The 22776-nt window shown below is 35.9% G+C and overlaps 3 protein-coding genes across 3 annotated transcripts; 1 reads left to right on the top strand and 2 right to left on the bottom strand.

Moving 5' to 3' along the window:
* Positions 1-3302: 3302 nt before the first annotated feature.
* LOC125202145 (squalene synthase 2-like) lies at positions 3303-8943 on the top strand. The gene is made up of 15 exons (XM_048100497.1): positions 3303-3528; positions 3691-3892; positions 4548-4590; positions 5089-5178; positions 5305-5380; positions 5537-5606; positions 5913-6056; positions 6162-6266; positions 6359-6505; positions 6875-6950; positions 7442-7530; positions 7879-7970; positions 8060-8105; positions 8475-8544; positions 8624-8943. Coding segments are annotated over exons 2-15 (1245 nt in total). The 5' UTR covers positions 3303-3528; positions 3691-3697; the 3' UTR covers positions 8626-8943.
* A 5730-nt stretch (positions 8944-14673) lies between these two features.
* Positions 14674-17830, bottom strand: LOC125212655 (SH3 domain-containing protein 2-like). The gene is made up of 10 exons (XM_048112883.1): positions 17666-17830; positions 16989-17105; positions 16714-16783; positions 16471-16622; positions 15970-16071; positions 15664-15864; positions 15519-15581; positions 15287-15436; positions 15106-15180; positions 14674-15022 (listed from the first exon to the last, which is right to left on the bottom strand). Exons 1-10 carry the CDS (start codon positions 17723-17725, stop codon positions 14906-14908), a joined length of 1107 nt encoding a protein of 368 aa, XP_047968840.1. The 5' UTR covers positions 17726-17830; the 3' UTR covers positions 14674-14905.
* A 551-nt stretch (positions 17831-18381) lies between these two features.
* Positions 18382-19880, bottom strand: LOC125214776 (proline-rich protein 4-like). Its single transcript, XM_048115932.1, has 2 exons — positions 19710-19880; positions 18382-19619 (listed from the first exon to the last, which is right to left on the bottom strand). The coding sequence occupies exons 1-2, from the start codon at positions 19852-19854 to the stop codon at positions 18613-18615; spliced, it is 1152 nt and encodes a 383-aa protein (XP_047971889.1). The 5' UTR covers positions 19855-19880; the 3' UTR covers positions 18382-18612.
* Between the last annotated feature and the right edge of the window lie 2896 nt (positions 19881-22776).

Raw genomic sequence — 22776 nt, 5'->3', positions numbered from 1 at the left:
GTTCTTTCCCGAATTCTACCAGGAGTTGAACCGCTCTAGGGCCTATAAATATGTCTGATTCTCTTCATAATAAAATCAAGAAGGAATTAGAATTAAATCTTCTTGTTTCTCTTAGTTTTCTTTTGCTAAGTTTTCTTCACAAGTTCTAGATTAATTGTCTTGCCGCTGCTAGTTTAGTCGAGTTCATCGATCTACACGCCGCGGAGATACCTCGGGGTATCAGTTTACTTCGTCTTTAATGATATCGATTACGTTTTGTAGATAAAGTAGGAAGCGCAAAGTTGTAGTCATAGTACTAATGGTTTATCACATTAATTTGTTTAAATTAATTGAGCTTTTAACGCACAATGAACTAATTAGATTATACTTGTATTAAATTGATTCATACGACTATAAGCAACGAAAGGTCTTGTTAGTTGGTGAAAGAATGTGTGACGATCTCCATGACGAAAATCATGTGTCTGAATCCTTAATACTCTATTTAGTGATAAATCAGGTTGGATTATATATATAAAACTAATGCAAGTTGATGAATTATTAATTTTGTAATTTGTTCAGTACTACCCTTTTCTTGATTATTCAACATATTAAACCTATAATTGCTTGGTAGACTAGTAGTATATTTTTTTGTCAAAAATACCAGAGTCTTTATCCATATCAATTTGGATCGATGATAAACCCGTCTAGGGATACAATCTCTCGATGTTAGCTTAGTATAAATGAAAGTCAAATTTATAATAGCATTATTTATGATGTTAAATTAATAGTACTATCTAATTAGAACTACAATTAGCACGGCTCATACTAGTGTAATTTTATTTATAAATAGAATTGTTAATTTCCACCGTAAACGTTGTTAATTTTGTTAGCAAGTTGAAAAAAAACAAAAGAAGTTTTTGACTTGAATAACAATGGGCAATTTGTCGATTATTAAATGGGTGAGAAGTGTGAAATGGATGATAGCATATTAAAATTAATATGCTTGAGTCCAACTTGGCCAGCACCAATTGTCTTCAAGTTGAAATAACAGATAATAAAAAAGGGGTCTTAATTTTACTATATTTCTCAATCCATGAAAATTCAACGTTTTTCATAGTACGTCTTTTTGAATACTACTATAGTATAAGTTAATGTGTCGAATTAAATCAGAGAGAGAAAATCGCATGATTTACTCACAATGGTTTTACTATACAAATTAGAACGTTTCTTCGTCGGCGTGTCATTTGTTGAACAATTCCGATATTTAATAACCTTGATTAAAACATGGCTAATTTTTAATTAAGTCGAAGGAGTGACAAAATTGCGAGCTAAGCAAATTAATTATCCACAGTTAAATCAAGAGATCTTGATTAATTAACCTTCTAATTAATCAATAAGCAACACAACGATCGAGCCATGTAAAAATTGAAAATGTAGTATTATTTATATCAAATATGATGATTATTCGATACACGAGTTTTTCTTCGTCGCACTTATCGACTAGTGTGTTGTGTGTACAATGTTATGCGAAAAAAAAAAAGATATAGTAGCAAGCTAAGATATACCTTAGGGAGATACACACCAGTGGCGGATCCAGGACTCATAAATGGAGGGGGCGAAATGTATATTAGTATGTTGGTTTAGGGTGAAAATGACAATTTTTTTCAATTTTCGGGGCGACGTCGAGGCAAACGGAGGGGGCGGACATGGTAAATTTACGTCCGAATAAGAAGAAATTAGTCGCACGGAGGGGGCGACCGCCCCCTCCTGCCTCCCCCCCCCTCGATCTGCCGCTGACACACACGATCCTTTAAAATATTTAAGAATTAAAATGACAAAAACCGAAAAATAGATATCATAAAACTAATGACATGAATATTCCAAGTAAAATCTATTTCATGTGATGGAGATCGATTGCCGCCATATATTTGACCCGATGAAATAAACTGTTACTATTAATTATGTAATATAAATTTTCTCGTTTGCATATCGTATTTCCGAATATAATAAAAGGTCATCAGGGTTGATCATTTCCATAATAATCAAGGCTGTACCGTTCAGAAAAACGATGAACAGTAATAATTTGTGACACGGCATTAGGTAAATTATTTCGACGGACCGGGTGATATTTTGACATTTTAATTATAAGTGTGTTTCATGTAGCCGTTTGATCATCAAACATTTTTTCTTTTTTGGTACATAAATGCGGGCAACGCCCTAATTTTATTTGCTACCCCATGATAGTGCAATTAATAAGCATATTAATTATAGGATAATTCACGACTTTTAATTAGACACGTATTTGCTTATGATACTTGATAGATATGTTAATTAGTCGATCGAAATCTTCATTATTAGTAGTAGTTAATGATAGTGCACCCAGACTAAAAATAATAAACCCCAAAAATGCATATAATTGAGATTAGAATTATGGTCCTATTTCATTATTTATTTTGTATATAAAAAACATATCGTCACCAGACAATCACATATATATTGTCGTAATAGTTGAAAGCCACGGAAATTTAATAGCCACAATTATAAAATGGACTACATGCACTTGACAAATCGTCTAAACGAAAACACTAAAAACTATTTTCTTTATTTGTTTTCATTCGGCGTTTTAATAAACGGGGTCCAGACTTTTGAGACTGTTTATATTTACACACGTTGTTGATATTTGTCGAGTACTAGTATAATTTATAAAATACTAGTACAATGCAAATTAAATATAGAATCAGAAATTTGGCAAAATATGCTTCTATAGCTGATTAATTTATTAAATTTGGTGAACCTTTTAACCTAAACTGGTTGTGTGTCATGATATAAGAAAGAGTCATATATTTCAAATCAATATGAATTTGATAGATAGCGTAATTTTAATTTTGTTAATGGTAGTAGTATTTCATTTCGAATTTGAATTTGAAATAATAAATTTTAAGACATCTGACATAAGATAACCAAGAGTCCAAGATTGTAGGGAATCAAATCCAATTAAAATAAAAAGTTAGGACTGCATCAAATATCACATACGACAAAAATCGACATAAGGCTCACATAATTCCGAAAATCAGTATCAAAAAAGAATAATTCTAAACAAAATAGCAGACTTGAGTCTAATTTAGTAAGTAAATCTAATAAAGTTAAATTTTGGTCCGAAAAATTATGAACTTAATACTTGTGGTGAATTTTTTATAAATAAAAAAATTAATTTTGTGAGAAATTCACTTAAAGACTATTACTAAGTTCATCCAATTTTTGTAAATTTTATAAGAATGTGAAATACAGTTATCATCGAATGTAAACTTGTTTTCGTCAACATTCTCACGCTCTTCAATTTTCCACACATTTACGCACACTGATTTCACAGGCACCACTAACTACTTCAACAGCTCTCTCAAGTTAATTCCATTAAATATATAAAGTCGTTTTTGTATGCCCGCGTTTGCAGCAACACGCATAAATCCGTCCTCGCAATTCGCGTTTAAAATTCGCCTCGTTGCTGGATTCTCCAATTTCAGAATATAGAAAAACTCTCGCAATCCACAGGTACTACTGAATTCTGATTGAGTTTGTTCCAGTCAGTGCGTTATTAATTGGCTGATTTTGCTGTAAGCTCGCATCAAGCGGTTGCGTTGTGTTTGAATTGCTTGGACGTTTGAATCAATAGGAAGAACTTTTTGGTTTTCTAATAGATTTGGTGTTCCGCAGTCTAGAAATGGTGAATTTGCGCGCGATTTTGAAGCATCCAGAGGATCTGTATCCGTTGGTGAAACTGAAGATGGCGGCACGGCAGGCTGAGAAGCAGATCCCGGCGGAGCCGCACTGGGCATTTTGCTATTCCATGCTTCATAAAGTATCTAGAAGTTTCGCTCTCGTTATTCAGCAGCTCGATACTGATCTTCGTGATGCTGTAAGTTAATTTGATATTTTTCCACTTCAAAAAATTGTACTCCTACGTTGTTGTTTCGTAGTTAAACAAAGGGGTATATATTTTGCAATATTCTTAATATACTAACATTTATTAAACTCAATATTGTGATAAAAGTAGATTTAAACCTACTACTAGTTTACAATCGTTTGGATAATTTTTATATGAAATTTGCGTTGTAGAAACACGAATTTGGAAATCTGAGGTCAAGCTTAAGACTTATTTCAGCTGATGAAACTCGTCAAGCATCACTTGAGTGACAAAGTCAACTACTCATACATCATTAGCTTAAAATTGAAGTATATTGATATTGTATATAAAAACATATGTATGAGACTGTTAGTTATCTCTGTGTTTCTTGAAAGTGATTGGCCATCTCTAAAGATGCTTAGATTCAGGTTGAAAGGATGATGTGGTTAGATTTTTCATGTGAATTAACTTGGACCGCAACATAAGCTAAAGTGGCTAAAGAATATTGTTACCTGATTAATAGACTTCATTTGAAGGTCAATTTACCCTGTCGCTTCAATGTGACCGACCATTTTGAGTTACACACATGTTAAATCCTATGTGTCTGCCCTTTTGATTATAAACTTGCTCATAGTATCTTAATGTCCGCTCTTTTTGAATCTTTCAGGTATGTATTTTCTATTTGGTTCTTCGAGCGCTTGACACAGTTGGTATGCTCTTTTATTAACATGTGCTTGTGTGTATACTATCAGTTTTTTTTAATACACTGGAAGAGTTTTTATGAGATTTCTCCATAACAATGCTCTTGGCACTTATGTCTATCTTTGTAATGGTCAAACAGATAAATAAATAATGGTAAAGCTCTTCTGTGCATAGACCTTTTCACTCTATGGTCCGTCAATAACATGATTGTTGAGCAAAGATTTCTTTGCTCACATGAAGTGACTTTGTTATACCATCATAAACTTTGGCATGCCATTTGAATCAGATTGATTCTCCTTATTACTCTGAGACTAAGCCAGATATACAATCACTATGCATTTGCTCCCTTTGATCTTTCTGGATAAAGCAGTCGTACAAATCTTAACTATTTAAGGATGCAATTTTATTTGTCCATGCTGATTGCCACTCTTCGGGTGTTTATGGATTGTTATTATTCCACCGTGATGTTTTAGGTTACTATATTCTGCATTTTGTTAATTTGACAGAGGATGATACAAGCATAGCATCAGAAGTTAAAGTACCTATTTTGAAGGCATTTCATTCTCACATATACAACTCAGAATGGCATTTCTCATGTGAGTTTTTCATTTTATAACTGCTTACTATTTTTTTAGTTAACATCTTAGGCTCGAAATAGATAAATGCTATAAGTTTTTTATAATATGTGAATATAGTTTACAAATCTGATTCTTCGTTGGCAGGTGGTACAAAGGATTACAAAGTTCTCATGGATGAGTTTCACCATGTTTCTGTTGCTTTTTTGGAGCTTGGAAAAGGGTATTTTTTTTAACTAGCAATTTTTTATGTAATGTTAAAAGAACAGATTTCTCATGTTACTATTCTGGTAGTTGAAGCTAATTTCCACATAACTGCTTAAAAATGATCTACTTCTTATGTTGTTGCATGGATGGTAATTACAGTTCTCTTTTGCAGTTATCAAGAGGCAATTGAGAATATTACCATGAGAATGGGTGAAGGAATGGCAAAATTTATATGCAAGGAGGTAGAAATATCACGCTAGCATGGTTTCTTAGCTATTTTGACATAATTGTGAAGTTATTAATAACCTTGCCTTTGTGCCACATCTCATGAAATCTATAAATGAAAATTAATGGTCTACCATACCACCAAAAAATTCTAATACATGGAATTATCAACAATACTCTATGTTGTCGTTATATGTAAAATGAATTTCTGAAATACAGAATACGTGACTCAGGAATATTTGACAAACATGCTGCTTTCCTGTTTACCTATGTGCTCGATAGAAACTGTTTTGAAAATCTACTGGATTTCTTTCTTTTGCCAGGTAGAAACAGTTGATGATTATGATGAATATTGTCACTATGTGGCTGGACTTGTTGGACTAGGGTTGTCAAAGCTATTTCATGCATCAGGAAAAGAAGATCTGCAATCTGATTCTATCTCCAACTCCATGGGTTTATTTCTTCAGGTACTGCTCTGTTGTTTTCATCCTTGTGTGCACTAGATATTGTAGTTTAGATATCTCTGGCAATCTAACCTTTAAAATTCTGCTTTCTTATTTGCACAATTGCAGAAAACTAATATAATTAGAGATTACTTGGAGGATATTAATGAAATACCAAAGTCGCGAATGTTTTGGCCTCGTGAAATTTGGAGTAAATATGCAAACAAACTCGAGGTATTAATAACTTCATCTCAACAGGTCTTTTATGTATTTACTGCTAATTAAATTGCATTCTGATTAGTATCTTTTGTTTATTGTTCTCGTAGGACTTGAAATATGAGGAAAACTCAGTCAAGTCAGTGCAGTGTCTGAACGACATGGTTACAAATGCCTTAACACACGTTGAAGATTGCCTGAAGTACATGGTTGCTTTACGAGATCCAGCTATCTTTCGCTTTTGTGCAATTCCACAGGTATATATATTTTTTATGTATTTTATACGTACAGTACTTTTGTCTCGGGGAACCTTCACATAGAAGCATCGGTATTATATTGGCGGGTTATGAGCTAAAATACTTTGGATCATGGTTTTATAGTTCTCATACTGTATGCATGTCTAAGTTTTAGCATCAGTTTGTCATTCATTTATCTGTCATTGCAGAAATAAAGAGTTTGGACTAGATTTGGAATCACTTTCTACTATTAAAATTTTCTGAAAACTTATGTATCAATCTATATGCTGGTTTGACATGATGCATCCTACATATAGGATTGGCACCTAATTTCATAATCTTTTTTAGGTGTAAATATCTAATCTTTTTTGCTTAAAAAATGCTTATCAGATCATGGCAATTGGGACATTAGCTTTGTGCTACAACAACGTTCAAGTCTTCAGAGGTGTTGTGAAAATGAGGCGTGGTAAGTTTATAAACCTTTCTTATCTGCTAATGAAGACAAATAATTGCTAGAAGGAACAAAACTTATGCACAAAAATGATTTTCCATTGAACATCTGAAATGGAATTTTGCTGGTCTGCTCCGTTAGTGATGATCATCCAGTCCATCTTCCACAGATTTTGAAACTATTTATATGGCCAATTTTATGTGCTCATACACTGACATGCCCTCATTCTTTTAAATTATTTTTTCTACTAACTAAAGAGAATATAATAGAGTACATGTTATCGAGCGAGCCTGCATATGTATTGCGTACATATGTATTTCTTTCTAAGACTTTGTGAAAGAGTGGATTCTGTTTTAGTTTGCAGAAGTCCTTACTCCTTTGAACAATTGCAATTTCTAATGCTAAGTTGAATGTTGGTCTGTTTGTTTTTTCATTTCATTGGGTTCGTATAACAATTGAAATAGCAGGCGACATTGATTATTTACATTGTGTGTTTCTTTTCTTAGGTCTAACTGCAAAAGTCATTGACCGAACTAAATCTATGTCCGATGTTTATGGGGCTTTTTATGACTTCTCTCTTATGCTGAAATCAAAGGTACGAGCTGATCCAACACTAATGATTTTTCAGAATTCTGTGTGACCTTTTTTGCATCTCTCATAAATTTGTGGTAACAAAAGTTTTTGTATATGAGATTGCTAAATGTTGAGTTTCGCAAATTTTTGGCTACCATTTTACACCCAAATATTCTGTTTTTGAGTAAAAAAAACAATTGAAGAACAGGGTTTTTTCAGTAGGCAAATTTGAATTTAGGTTTCTATGTTCGAGCTACAGGTTGGAATATAAACTTAGATCGGCACAATATTTATGCTGGCAGTGAAATTTTGTGTAGTTGCATTTCTATCTATTTGTTGCTAAGAACCTGTGTTTTGTTGATCTTTCTAGGTTGAGGATGTCGACCCTAATGCCAGAAAGGCGAAAGACAACTTGGAGAAAATCTTGAAACTTTGCAGGGAATCTGGAGCTCTAGGCCAAAGGTTAGTTACCTTGCCCTCTCTCTCTAGTCTCTACTCTCCTAGAAATACTCCTTTTCTGTTTTATAACAATTCTTTTTCTTCTTTACCAGGAATTCTTACATTATCCAAAGCAAGCCACAATACAACGCGACCATGGTTAGTTTTCATCACCTTATTAGTGGTTTTATACTGTATGTCATGTAATGCTAAATTTTCCTTAAATTATAAAAATGCCAAATTTAGCCTAAAATGAATTTATATTAAAAAAATTCGAGTTTAGCACCCTCATAACTGAATATTTAGACTAGATCCTTTCATGTTATATTTCTAGCTCTGCTTCTCCGGCCCGCACACTAAACAGTCCTTTTTCATTCTTATTGTGAATTTATTGAATATAACATCATTTAAAGATCTATAATATGTCAAACTTATGATTTGTTTATAGTTAAAGAAAAGCTTAATTTAATGAAAGAGTATTATGTCAGAAAGATGATGCTCTAATTATATGTATTAATCTTATTACAGATCGCTGCCATCTTCATCATAATCGCTATTCTTCTAGCTTACCTATCAACAACTCGGCCAACCTACATGTGTAAGTTCTTCATCCACATCGTTTACATGAAAATCGTTGTCATATGTTTGCTCACATTTGTTGTGCTCTCAATATGCAGGATTGGTTTCTTGGGACATTGTTAATCACAATAGATCTGCTGCGATACAAGTGTATTCCACCTATATTTTACAGTTATGTCAAAGTGAAGTCGGTTTCCGTTATACGCATAAAAGCCAGGAAGAACTTCAGCCAAATCTGGAGGCACAAAATGTGCCATATAGTTTGTCGCTGTCTGTCTAATGTTTGCACACCTTTATGGGATCTCAGTGATGTAGACTTATGTATTTGTTTGAAGCGAATAATGTGCCGCTCTGTATTGAAACTCACTTCTTGTTCAAACACAACGATTTCTCCAAATGTATACCATAATTTCCCCAAGTAGTGTTTTGATTTATCAATAAATCAACATTAGTGTCTATAATGTGAATTTTATGGATTCAAAAAACATATATTTGTTTCGGACTTGTTCTTGTAAATATTTCAACAATCCAACAAAACAAACAAAAAATGGAACAATATAAATGGTGGAAAAGGAAGAAGAAAAATGAGTTATGATTTAGATAGATGCTTGGAACCTAACCATCTATAAATTAACGAACACAACCCAAGATAACTTTCACAAAAACAAAAATCTAATGGCTCCACGAAACTAGCAACACAAGAACTAGAATTGTATACCTTAACATTTAATCTAAGCCTGACAATAGATTGAAATGCAACAACAAGGGATTTTGGATAAACCTTCAAAATTGAAGGGGGTGCTCAAATTTGAGTTTTTTTTTCCTTACAATATCATTCAAAGTTGCCATGGAAAAATCCTAACATGTCTATTTATACTAGGAGTGAAAAAGGAGCAAAATAAAAGAAGTCTTGGTCAAAAAGTCACATTCCAGATAAAACGCCCGACCGGGCGTTTCCCAAGGCTCATTTCGCCCGCCCGCGCTCAGTTTCTGGACATAAACTGATCTCTCGACAAAAATGCTCGGTCGGCGCGTTTCTTTCTGTATTGAGCGACTTTCTTAAAATGACTATAACTTCTTCTCTCGGACTCCGATTGAGGCGTGCAAGATACTCATGCGAAGCCCTTTCGAAGAAGAAGACAATGGTGGTTGTAGAGTCGAATTTGGATATCATCTTGATAGGAAAAGTTACTGTTTGAATCAGACTCCAGTTCCACTTGGTTTCTTATGATGTGTCTATTGTTGGAAAACATGATCAAGTGAAGTCGCATGGCAAAGATGAAGCTGAGTTGTATGGAGTTCTACATAGAGCTGAGTTGGATGTTGCAAAGCAACCTTGTGCTGAGGTGGCTCCTAGCCAGGCTGGACCACCGAGTGCACGAGAATTAATTGATATCAAACACACTGGAATGGAGCTAAGAGACAATGTTGCTGGTAGTACGAAGCAGGACCACCAAAGGACATGGAGAGACGTAGCTGCACAGGGAGTAGTGAAGAAGAACTAATTACTATTCTGTTTTGATTAGCATGAGATTATAAGCTAGATTATAGATTACAAAAGGGTTCTAGATTGTTCTTGTTAGTAGTATATATATGTGAAGTTGTTCAGAACGTATTAATGGAATGAAACAGTCCTAGGCTATTTTGAGCATAAAATGCAAACTACTTTCTTCTTCACTATGCATCTTGCTATTTTCTTTCATGGTATCAAAGCAAGATCATTTTCTCCCGATCCTTTCCATTTTTAGGCTGAAATCATAATGGCTGAATCAAGCGATTCAATGCCACTTCTATTCCATTTTTTGGTTTACCTCTTTTCTCACAAATTCCACCAATATCAGTGAAGCTGGCGGATGGAAATTTTCTCATGTGGTAGCAACAAGTTGAAGTAGCTGTCTGGGGATATGGACTAGAGTGCTTCCTCACTGGAGATGCTGCTCCACCCCTACAAATGATCCAAGATCAGGATCAAGGCTTAATGGTGCCAAATCCAGCCTTTGTAGCTTGGCAGAGATAAGACCGAAGGCTAGCTGGATGGCTTTTGGCTTCGCTCTCTGAAGGAGCTCTAGTTCTTGTGGTAGGGCTGAGATCCGCAAGGGATATCTGGAAAGCTTTGGAAACTAATTTTGCAAGCAGATCGACGACCAAAGTGATGCAATATCGACTACAAATGCAAAATCAGAAAAAGGATTAACTCCAAATGAGTGAGTATTTGATAAGATGAGGACATATTTTGATCTTCTTGGATCTATTGGATGCAGAGTTTCAGACGAAGAACAAATTTTGCATATCTTAAGTGGACTTGGGCAGGATTATGATCCAGCTGTTTGCTCCATCACCTCCAGATCTGAATCATGGACAGTAGCTGATGTCTGTGCCTTCCTACTGAGTTTTGAATCAAGGATGGAAACCAATAGAGCTCATGCTTCTAGTGTGGAGGGTTCACAACCTTCATTGAATCTTCTACAACAGTCTGGTCAGAGGAAGGAAGCTCAACCCTACAGCAACAACAAGCCTGATGCTAATGGTGGAAGGGGAGGTTCTAGGAGTCAAAGAGGAGGAAGAGGCTTCGGCAGGGGAGGTAACAAAATCATCTGCCAACTCTTGTGAGAAGCCAGGTCATTCAACAGCTAAGTGCTGGCACAAATTTGAGCAAAATTATTCACCACCTCAGGTTCAGATGAGAGGGAATCAACCCACACAACAGCAGAACAATTATAATTCTTCTGCACACTTGGTGCAATCTGGAGTCAGAACCTCATCTTCTCATTCTCTTGGAAGTCCCTCTGAATACAACTATGATGTTGGATCATCCACCAACTGGTATCCGGACTCAGGAGCTACAAACCATGTGTCAAATGATCTGAATAATCTGAACATCAGCACTGAGTATACTGGAGGTAAGAAACTTCTTCTTGGCAATGGTGAAGCAGTGTCTATAGCAAACATAGGTGAATCTCTCATTCAGACACACTCTTTAAATTTTTCTAGAAAATTACATCTTAAAAATCTTTTACATGTGCCTAATATTACCAAAAATCTTCTTACATGTGCCTAATTTTACTAAAGACAACTGTGTCTTCTTTGAATTTCACCCCTCGTTCTGTTTTGTTAAGGACTTGGAAACCAAGGAAATCGTCCTCAAGGGAATGCTTGAAAAAGGGCTATATCATTTCCTATTAGATCACTCCCCAATCAAAGGAAGCAATAGCTCCACTGGACCAAGTTTTTCTTCAATTCAAGAAGAGCCAGCTGCTCATTCTGTGCATCTCCAATCTTTACACTCTAGTAGTAGTTCAGCTAATAGTTAAGGGCTAGATCTTGCCTTATGGCATAATAGGCTTGGGCATCCTACTCTAGATATTGTGAAAAATGCTTTAAATAGTTGTAATATTCCATTTCTATCAATAAAAACTTTTGGTCTTTGTGATCCATGTTCTGTGTCAAAGGCACACAGGTTGCCTTATTCACACTCTCTTTCTGATTTTCATACTCCTCTTGAATTGATTCATAGTGACCTCTGGGGACCCTCACCAATTTTGTCCAGAAATGGTTATTCATATTACATTTCATTTGTGGATCATGCTACACTGTTTACTTGGATTTATTTACTAAAACACAAGAGTGATGTGTACCATGTTTTCAAACAGTTCAAGGCCATGACTGAAAATCAGTTTAGCTCTAAAATAAAATCTATTCAATCTGATTGGGGTGAGGAATTTCAGGGGTTATCTCATTTTCTGAAAGAGTGTGGCATTATTCATAGAGTTTCCTGCCCACACACCCCCCAACAAAATGGCCTTGCAGAGAGAAAGCATAGACACATTGTTGAAACTGACCTTGCTCTTCTCTCTCAAGCTTCTCTTCCTCAAAAATTCTGGGATGATGCCTTCCTTACAGCAACTCATCTGATAAATATGATGCCTTCCAAGGTTATTCATAATGTCTCACCTTTTGAAAAACTTTACTCTTGTAAGCCTGACTATGCCTTCCTCAGAGTTTTTGGTTGTTTGTGTTACCCTCTGCTCAGGCCATATAATAAACACAAATTGAATTTCAATCAGTAAGAGCAACTTTCTTGGGTTATAGTGCACCTCACAAGGGGTATAAGGCCTTGCTTTCTGATGGGAAAGTGATAGTTACTAGAGACATCATCTTTGATGAAACTGTGTTTCCATACACCTCTCTGTGTCAGAAAGATAGAGATCATTTACTATCCATCCCAGACCAGGGTATTTTCACTCCACCTCCAGTCATAATCACCAATCCTACTGTACCACCACCACCTCCTCATGACAACAACATACACTCTTCACCATCTCCAACTTCTCAGTCTGATTCACCATCATCTCCTGTCACCATTCCTGTGCCTAGTGCCTCCTCAAATTCCGACTCCACTTCTCCACCAGATTCCACTGCTGAAGCAGTTCCTCCACCTCAAAATACTCAATCCACTCACCATATGACCACTAGAGCTAAAGCTGGAGTTTACAAGCCTAAGGTCTATACTCTTGCTCTTTCACCTAATCTGCTTCCCAGATCTGCTCTTGAAGCAATATTAATTCCGATTTGGAAAGCTGCAATGCTAGCTGAGTTTATTGTCTTGCTCAAGAACCGTACTTGGATTTTAACAACACTTCCTCCGGGAAAAAATCTCATTGGATGTGCTTGGATATTTAAGCTCAAGTTTCATATTTTTGGTGCCATAGCTCGACAGAAAGCTAGGCTTGTTGCTCAAGGTTTTTCACAGTAACCGGGATTTGATTTTAATGAGAATTTTAGTCCAGTGGTGAAGCCTACTACTATTAGAGTGATTCTCAGTTTAACAGTTGGACTTGGATGGAATGTGACTCACTTGGATGTGAATATGCTTTTTTGAATGGCGATCTTGGAGAGGATATTTACATGAAACAACCATTTGGCTTTGAGCAGGGTGGACCTCACTTGGTGTGCAAATTAAAGAAGGCAATATATGGTCTTAAACAGGCCTCTTGAGCCTGGTTCTATATTGTACATTCTGTACTTCTTGGATTGGGTTTTTCAGAATCTAGAGTCGATGCTTCAATGTTCTTCAGGAAGAAGGGTGATGAGGTGATATACCTTCTCATCTATTTCGATGATATGCTAATCACAGGTAACTCTTCTTCTTCCATTCAAAAGGTGATATCTCAATTGAATTCCCATTTTTCTTTAAAAGATCTCGGGGAGGTTAATCTGTTTCTTGGAGTTGAAGTTGTCAAAACTGACAAGGGGTTGCATCTTTGTCAATCTGCACATATTAAAGATCTGTTAAAGAAAGCTAATATGGTGGGAGCCAAAGGTTGTCCGACACCTATGGTCTCCGGTTGTGAGTTAAGCAAAAATATTGGAGAACCTATTGCTGACAGAAGTTGTACAGAAGCATCGTTGGTGCTCTTCAGTATGCAACAATTACTAGGCCAGACATCAACTTTGCTGTCAATAAAGTGAGTCAATACATGGCATCTCCACTGGATACTCATTCGCGGGCGGTCAAGAGGATACTCAGATACTTATAAGGAACTCTTGACTTCGGAATTCAAATCTGCATATCTAATGGAGTTGTCTTTGCTTTTTTGGATTCTGATTGGGCTGCTGACATTGATGATAGGAAGTCTACAAGTGGATACTGTACGTATTTTGGGAGTAACCTTATATCCTGGTGTGTGAAGAAACAAACCATGGTGGCAAGGTCAAGCACAGAGGCTGAATACAGAAGCTTGGCACAGGCTGCATCAGAGGTGAGTTGGCTGAGCTCTTTACTTGGTGAGCTGAAGATTCGAAGAAAAGAAAGTCCAGTGATTTGGGTGGACAACATGAGTACAATAACACTAGCTTCTAATCCAGTTCTGCATGCTAGGACGAAGCATATAGAGCTGAACATTCATTTTGTTAGAGACAAAGTGTTGGAAAAGGAAATAGAGCTAAGGCATGTTCCAACTTAGGACCAGATTGCAAGGCAATCCTTGGTGAAACTAAGAGACAAACTTGGAGTTGTCTCTTTGTCTCTTTGATAAGTATTTATTTATAAATCTAATATTATACTAGCACTTTTATTTTTAATACTAAATGATAGTACCATATTATAAATATATAAAGCAGATTTCAAAATTACAATTACACACCAAAATTTCAAGAAAGGATCAATCGTGACTAGGATAGCCGAGTAATACATCTATGAACACAAATAAAAAGAATGCTTTAAACCAACTCGCAGTACAGCATCTGCTAAAACTGAAAAAGAAACTATATAAACCCCCAAGGAGCAATACAGATAGATATATACTCCTTAATGTAGGGGGCAAAACTTCCAAATACACAAATAGAGTGGCGCTTGGCTGCCCAAACTAGCAGAGAACAATTTAATAAACTTCAGCTACCTTGCTTGCTAGAACACGATCTCGTCTCTCAACGTACCCAAAAGGAAACCAGCCTGCTTTCCCCTTGCATTCACCTTCAGCCCAACCATTATTTGAGACCTTAAAGGAATTACAATATAGATAAATCAGAACCCAATCACGTTGCTTCCTTAATTAATGTTCAGGGGTCAAGACTAACAAACCTTTCTTACGACAACATAGTCACCAGTTGACAAATTAAGCTCCACATCAGATTCAGCTTGATATGCGTGTACAACCTGTCATTAGAAGCAACGAGAGAGGTTGGGATATATTAGAAAGATCTGCCATAAGCTGTTTTTCTAACTCGTTTGTATCCTGTTAAATACTTAGTTGCGTACGCACCTCCCCAAGAAAGTATCCCAAGGTATCAGTTGCACCATTCTGCATTGGTGAAGTAGATACATCATTTACTTCTTCATATATGGGAGGAGCTGAAAAAGTGTCCGTGCTATGGGTAGGAGCTGCTTCAATTCGTTGACGCTCAGACATCATCTGAACAAAGATTGAAAATAAAGCAGAGAATTAGCATGTGATGAGAATTAGGCTAACCCATGTCATATGTCAATATCTATACCTCCCCTTCTAGTTGATCAAGTATTTGAAGGACTCTTTGATGGTAAGCGCGTTCGGCTTCGACCTTGAAAAGTGAAGCAATAAATTAGACAGGTGCTTTGGAAATTTGACGAAGGAAGGATACTTAAATAAGCTGGAAGTGTTACCATGGTTATCAACCGTTGCAGAGTCAGCCTTTGCTGTTGAGCTTCGACAGCAGCCATAGCTGCAGAAGCTTCCTTCCCTAGTGTTGCCACATTGGACTTTAGATCTTGCAATTTTGATTCAGCCGCTTCAAGTTTAAAAACCATGTCAGGATGGGCAGCACCTTCTCTAACTTTTGCTTGTTTTCTGGCAACGTCAACTGCCTATCTAGGTTCAACGATATTTCAATGACAGCGGTGAAGGACATCCACATAAACACTAGAGATAGATTTATTTATTAAACACATGCACACACGGAACAAAAGTACCTGAGCTTCTCCCTCTTGTCTCATCCTATCATATCGCTGAGCAAGATGACGAGCATCTTCAAGTGGAGCTCCCATTACCATAGCTCTTAATGGTTCCGCCACCTAGTACACAGCAAGTTAGAACATTACAAGTTTCAAACAAACACCATATGATATATTACATAAAAACTATGAATAAGTGAATTATCATAAGAGCATGATAGATTATAGTGAAGGTTTGCCTTCTCACTATGACCCCTAGAGAGTTCAGCTTTTAAGGTGGCCTACTAACTAAAGGAAGCAAACCTTATCCTCTAAATTTTAGCATATAAGCATTTCAGCCAAAGAAAATGCATATGTACGATCTCTGTATAACACCAGTGACCAGTCATCCAGGACTTCATCAATGACCAAAGTCAAGGTACAACTACAAGTCTATCTCAAATTAAGAGGTGCCTCTTTGAAAGCCCTGAGACATTCTCCCATAGATTTTATCATACAAGTTGGAAGGCATAAAGCAACCTGTGTGCCCAAGGCTTTCAATAAATTTCCGTGCTCTTTCTCCATTTGAGCGCGAGCTCGTGAAAAACTGGAGGCTGCTTTTGATAATGTATTTCCAGTAGTGCAGGTGTTCTCAACACCATATTTCTTGCTATCTTCTGATAATTTGGTTCCTAAATGATCAATACACAGAGAATGAAAATCTTTCTACAAGGAAAAAACTAAACAGTAAAGTAAAAAATGTATTCATGTTCAACAACCAACCTATTTCAACTTGTTTGGATCCTGTAACAATGTAGCCTTCAACTCCACGAACAATGTCCCTTTGGAAATGCTGAAACATTATAAAGGAAGAATGAATATGATGTTAATAAACTAATGTGTAAACAATTTCAACAGAAATTAACGGAAGATGCTGAGTGTATTCAGAACATTTGTTGTTCCAAGACTTATTGCAATGAATCTGAAAACACATAGCTCACCAAATACACATGCAAAAATGATTAAAAGCAAATGAAATTTAATCAATGCCGAATAACCTTAGCAGCTCGAGTGGATATGTATAGTTTTTCAAGTTTCTGGTGCTGTTGGAGCTCAGCATCATCAGTTGATGCATTATCCGAACCACCATATGCTCCAAACTGCTTCAGGACAGCCTGTAATGAACCCAAACGATGAATGAAGTGTTTGTTTTCCAGATGCTAAAAGAGATCGGAATGAAATGCAAATCAAACATAAGCTAATTATCAGGTTGAGCTCAAACCAGCTAACAGATACAGATGCGCACAAACACACATCAATTAGGCAGACTTCATGATGTCACTTCAAATTAAGCAATCCAATTCGTTACATTCTAATTCTAAGTCCTCTGTTGACCACCTCAAAGTCTACAAATCGAAGCTTGCTATTAAAAATCAAGCTAGAGTTCTAGTTCTACAACAATCACCGAAAAATAAATCGCTTAAACCTATTCCCCCAAAAAATAACAAATCGAAATATCCACAATGTAACCGAAGCCGAACTGATGATGGAGCGCATTATTCCGATTTAAGCAATCCAAATGCCAGGAAATCAAAGAAAAAGAGAAGATCAATCAAGTACAGAAAAATAGTTCGAAATTGTCAACAACTGGCTCAGATCTATATTTGTAAAAGCGAATCACTCCGATACTGAAGTTCCGGTACAAATCCTGATGTAGAGAGAGAAAGGAGGGTACCTGCTGTTGCCTAGCGACCTGGTCTCGCAGCCTGGAGGCTTGCTTTCTGATTGCTTCCATTGAGGAACCGATCAATTTGGTTTTGAATTTGTATGTACGTGTAAAGCTTCAAGATGAATTGAACACGACTTTTGGGGTTTGAAAATGAAGAACGTTGGAGGAGCCGTCCCTCACTCCAATAAATCTAATTTATATAGTATAAATTAATTTCTTATTTTATGTACGTAAAATGAATTTTACAAGACAAAATAAAATATAGCTAACGACCATATAATGTCTGGTTTTGTTAAGGAATTACTAAAATTTTCAAAAAAGAGTGAATATAAGAAATGAATGAGAATTTGCTTCCTTAGTACACAAAAGGATTACTAAAATTGTATTGAATTAAATGAAATTATTTGTAAAATACTCTTTATATGAAGAAGGATGGGTGAGAGTTTCACTTAGACAAGGTAGTCGCAATATGCAATACTTATTTTCGTATTAATAGACAATTCCTATTTCGAATATTCCAACTGATTACAAAACCAAGTGTTGAGTAGGTATTATATTCATACCTCCGAATGATTTTTTTAGTATATCTCATAATTAAAAATTAAGATAAACATGCATGTTATAAATTTGAATTATTAGTTGATTATACTCTTTTACAAAAGTGTACGACATGATATGCACTTGAAAGTATATGCGGAGTAAAAATCTAGACTAAAACATAGTAGAAACAAAAAAATACAAATTCATTTCGAAGTTGAAGGATAAGCAAATATCAACACACAATTTCTCTATTTCTTTTCACTCGAACTCCCAAACTTAATAACTGAAAAAATAAATTCTTATTTCACAGATGATAAATTCACTAATTCAATTTTCAAACGTGCTGCATCTCTTATCTCGAGTTGCACCACATGCACAACAAATGAAACATAGGAAAATGGCTACAAAGTAGCTCATGGAATGGGTTTAAAGGGTGGGAATTTTGGGAAATATCCAAATTTGGGGTGGTCATAGCTCTTTGGAGGAAACTTAGCGAATGGAGGGCAAGGCTTTTTATAGAATGGTGGGAGAGGAAATAGTGGCGGCAGCGGCTTATAGATAGGCACGGACGGAGGAAGAAGCGGCTTCACCACCGGCGGCTTGTAGATAGGCTTGTGAAATGGATGTGGGATCGGCTTCGTAGGCGGCTTGTAGATGGGGACATGTGGTTTGGGCTTGGGCTTGTAAACTGGAACAGATGGCGGAAGCGGCTTAACAACCGGTGTCTTGGGCTTGGGCTTGTAAACTGGAACAGGCGGCTTTACAATCGGTGTTTTGGGCTTGGGCTTGGGCTTGTAAATGGGGACTGATGGTGGATGAACAACCGGTGGCTTGGGCTTGTAAATGGGGACTGATGGTGGATGCGGCTTAACAACTGGTGGCTTGGGCTTGGGCTTGTAAATTGGGACTGATGGCGGATGCGGCTTAACAACCGGTGGCTTGGGCTTGGGCTTGGGCTTGTAAATCGGAACAGGTGGGGGAAGTGTCTTAACAATTGGGTGCGGAATGGTAATTTTGGGCCAAACTTTTTTCCAATGGTGCTTTTTGAGGGGTGGAATAGTAATTTGGGGCCAATGTTTTTTCCATGAGTAGGTTTTAGGAAGAGGTGGATACTCGAAAAATGGCCACAAGAATTTGGAGGTGCACAAGGCGGTGGAGAAGGTGAGGGCTTCTTTGGGGGTAAATGTGACTTTTCCGTTGATTTCGGATTTGAACACGATTTGGGTGGCCTCCACGCCGCCGTGGGCGGGGCACGGGGCGGCGGCAGCGCTGTGGAGCTGGGCGTAGCAGTTTTTGTTCTTGACATCGGCGATCACTTCCTTGGGGAGTGAGATTTTGAATTTGCCATCGGCGTCTAGCTCGCCCTCGCCGACTCTCTTGATCTCTTTCTCGACCTTACAATCGATTGTTACATGAAGACCTGAATACATTTATTGCATGGAGTTATGATCATGATTCATGCATGTTTCTAATGTAGTATAATGAAAAATAGATTGTGACTATGACTGACCTGAGAAGGCGTGGGCATTTTTGAAGTTGTTTAGTTTGCAATCAGCGCATTGTGAAGATCCAGCAATCTCAAAAGCTGCATTGCAGAAGGTGAGCAAACACAGCAACAGAAAAGTTAGACTAAGGGAAAGGGAGTGAAGCCTCATTGGAAAACAGAGAAGATAGATCTCTCACTGATTGTGAGTTGAGAAAATGCACGGAAATGTTGTTCTATATATAGTGCTTTCTGGGCAGACCCATCTTAAATGATCCTATCACATGAGCTTAGGCAATATCCCAATAGTGCATCACACAATTTTTTTTATTTTATTACTACTATTTTACTAATTTTTCGGTTTTTTAGACCAATTTCAAATTGTCTAGTACAAAATTGAATCATTATAAATTAATGAAATGTATCCTGAAAAGTAAAAAACATAAATATGTACGGTGTTTTATTATGTTACATACTTTACATAAAGAAGGCAATTTATTTTACTGAATGAAATCCTATTGTTGTATCTGTAAACTGTCTCACCACCTCTTCTGTAAAGGTCGTCTTTGAATATGGTAGTGGAAATCCCGTGCCATTCTTTAAGAAAAAAATTCAGTTAAATTTCTTGAGCGACGCATCTGCAATTTTACTTGTACCTCTAAAAAAGAACTACGTGTGTATAAAAATAATAATGATGTTGTATTTTTAATTGTAAAGGAAGCATTCATTTTTTTCTTTTAATTGAATTCGTCGAATATCTGCCCCAGCTCTAATTAAGTTTCTAAGATAAACTAAACATGAATAGCCTCAAATTAACAATTTTTGGCTAGTCTGTGTCCTACTGAATATAGATGAAATGGGGGCACCTTAATTTTGTCAAATGTTGATTATTGATTCAATAAATATAATAGTACTATACAAAATATATTTAATTATGTTGAATAATCAAGCAAGTAGTGTAGGGGTCATCACAGTCGTAACTCGGCTTTAATTGACTCCGCACACATTTACGGTTGAGACCGTGACAGAGCCTTTTGACACAAATAAATAAACCAATTAATAAATTCACAATCCTAACAATATCATATAGGAATAGGAGTATTGTTTTTCACCGATATATTAAATTATTAATAAATGCTTTTGTACTTAGACACTTATTTTTGTAATATGGAGTCCAATTTGGAGTTCGAACGTGGAACAATTTATTGGGCAATTAATCACCTTATTGCACCTTAAATTATAATGTGAATTGGCTGAAAATGATTTTTCAACTATTAAGCGTGCTTTAATTTGGGTAAATGCTCTTCATAAATCGCACATGCATGTAGTTATATATATCGGCCCTCAACTTTCATAACATCCACGACCATTATTACAAAAATTAAAATTTTGAGTCGATAAAAGAAAGTTATTTGTTTGAATATTCCTACAATATACAAATCCTGCAACACGAAGTAATAACTAGATATTGTATATTCCAGTAGTATCAAAAAATGAGAAGTTGATAAATAATCGATGTAAACAAAAAATTATGACGAAATAACATCATATACTCCATGACATGCTCAAGGATAAATATATCACCATCCTAAACATATCCTTAAACCCTTATTATTGTTTTAAAGCATTTATATCCTTTTCATTTGATTTGTACATTTCAATAAATTGGTATGTGTGCGTGTGTGTCTGTGTGGAACTCTTAAACAAACTAACATGTCAATTTGGAGTGTGATATTAAATTGACAAAAAATGCAGATGAGATTTCTTTATTTCATTTTGAAACATAGGATACTTTAGTATTATCTCATTTTTAGTTGCAAATGCAATAATGAGCAACCCTTTGTGGATGGTGTTTTTAGGTAAGGTAGTGAATACAAAATAATTTGGTTAAATAATCAAGAAAAAAATCAACAAAACAAAACTATTCGATATATATAGTTAATAAAGCTTTTCGAGATATAAATATTTGGAGGATGTATATTGGGGTAGTGATGTATTCTGAGAGGGAAAATTGAAAAAAAAAAAGTACTCAATAAAATGACTAGTCGGTCCTTGACTCCTTGTAAAAGCATATCATAATAATTGATGTATACATGTGCTTTAAGACTATATGCATGACTAATGTTTAGACCAAAACCTTAAATTTGTAGCCGTTTTTTGGTCAACAAGTAGTTGTACTTGTACCTCAAGTAAATAATTTCCAGAGGTTGTAAGTAATTGTCATAGCCAACTAGCTAGCAACAAGAGTCGAGGCTGTCACTGTTATTTACTACACTAATAAACAAATATTTTGCCCCCTATTTCTCTTTCAATCCCACTACACAACCTTAAATTCTCAAACTCTGCATTATCATTTATAAAGTGCCGCACCACATAAAATGTTGCTTCAATGAAAAGTGCAACTTTATTTGTGAAGCTGTCAAATAATTAAGGCATGCGCTGATAATGTCATATTTATTCCTAAGCCAAATTCACAAAGTTCCAATATATAACAGCGATAAACCTCGGAGTAATGTATGCGGTGCATGACATGTCATAAATGAAACACGGACTCAGTATTAGATTTAATTAGTTTACTCCGTAACTAAGAATTATGGGAATACTTACGGCACTGATAAACTACATAAGTATTGAATTTTATGAATGTTGTTTAATCGGGTAAATTCGTCTCAATACTTGATTTCGAGAGAATACCATATAAGATTAATAGTGACATATGAGTCTCGGCCTTCCCCATATGACGAAATTGATCTTGGCGAATTTAATATCAGGTAATCTCGTGTCAATTTTGCAAAATATAGAGCACCCCTTAGGATATAACGTAATCAAATGTCTCGGTAGAGAGTGAATTCTACAAAATATCACTAAACATATTCTGAGAAAGGTCTCCCATGGAGCAAATTCAGTAAATTATACTGAGACAAGAAAGTATGCCTCAACAAGATCCTAATATTCTACACTATGGGCTCGTTCATTTAAAATAGTATATTTTGTGATTAAATGTGTACTACTATTAAATATCACAACTTAATCCTGGATAGAAATCATATGATAATAAGTCATAGTCACCCCTACAAATAAAATAATCTTAGAA

The sequence above is a fragment of the Salvia hispanica genome, chromosome 1 (genome assembly GCF_023119035.1).
Source record: "Salvia hispanica cultivar TCC Black 2014 chromosome 1, UniMelb_Shisp_WGS_1.0, whole genome shotgun sequence".
In the NCBI taxonomy this organism is placed as follows: Eukaryota; Viridiplantae; Streptophyta; class Magnoliopsida; order Lamiales; family Lamiaceae; genus Salvia; species Salvia hispanica.
Note: the sequence above shows the minus strand (reverse complement) of the source record. Positions and strands in the feature narration are given on the sequence as shown.

Bases quoted from the DNA above. Each gene is read 5' to 3' on its own strand.
- LOC125202145 (XM_048100497.1), top strand. From the start codon at position 3,698: ATGGTGAATTTGCGCGCGATTTTGAAGCATCCAGAGGATCTGTATCCG. The intron at 6,951-7,441 runs GTAAGTTTATAA...TTCTTTTCTTAG, and splicing joins TGTTGTGAAAATGAGGCGTG to GTCTAACTGCAAAAGTCATT. The intron at 8,106-8,474 runs GTTAGTTTTCAT...ATCTTATTACAG, and splicing joins CACAATACAACGCGACCATG to ATCGCTGCCATCTTCATCAT.
- LOC125212655 (XM_048112883.1), bottom strand. From the start codon at position 17,725: ATGGAAGCAATCAGAAAGCAAGCCTCCAGGCTGCGAGACCAGGTCGCT. The intron at 16,623-16,713 runs GTTGGTTGTTGA...TTGATCATTTAG, and splicing joins ATCCAAACAAGTTGAAATAG to GAACCAAATTATCAGAAGAT. The intron at 15,865-15,969 runs GTACTTTTGTTC...GAACCTAGATAG, and splicing joins GACAAGAGGGAGAAGCTCAG to GCAGTTGACGTTGCCAGAAA.
- LOC125214776 (XM_048115932.1), bottom strand. From the start codon at position 19,854: ATGAGGCTTCACTCCCTTTCCCTTAGTCTAACTTTTCTGTTGCTGTGT. The intron at 19,620-19,709 runs GTCAGTCATAGT...AAATGTATTCAG, and splicing joins AAATGCCCACGCCTTCTCAG to GTCTTCATGTAACAATCGAT.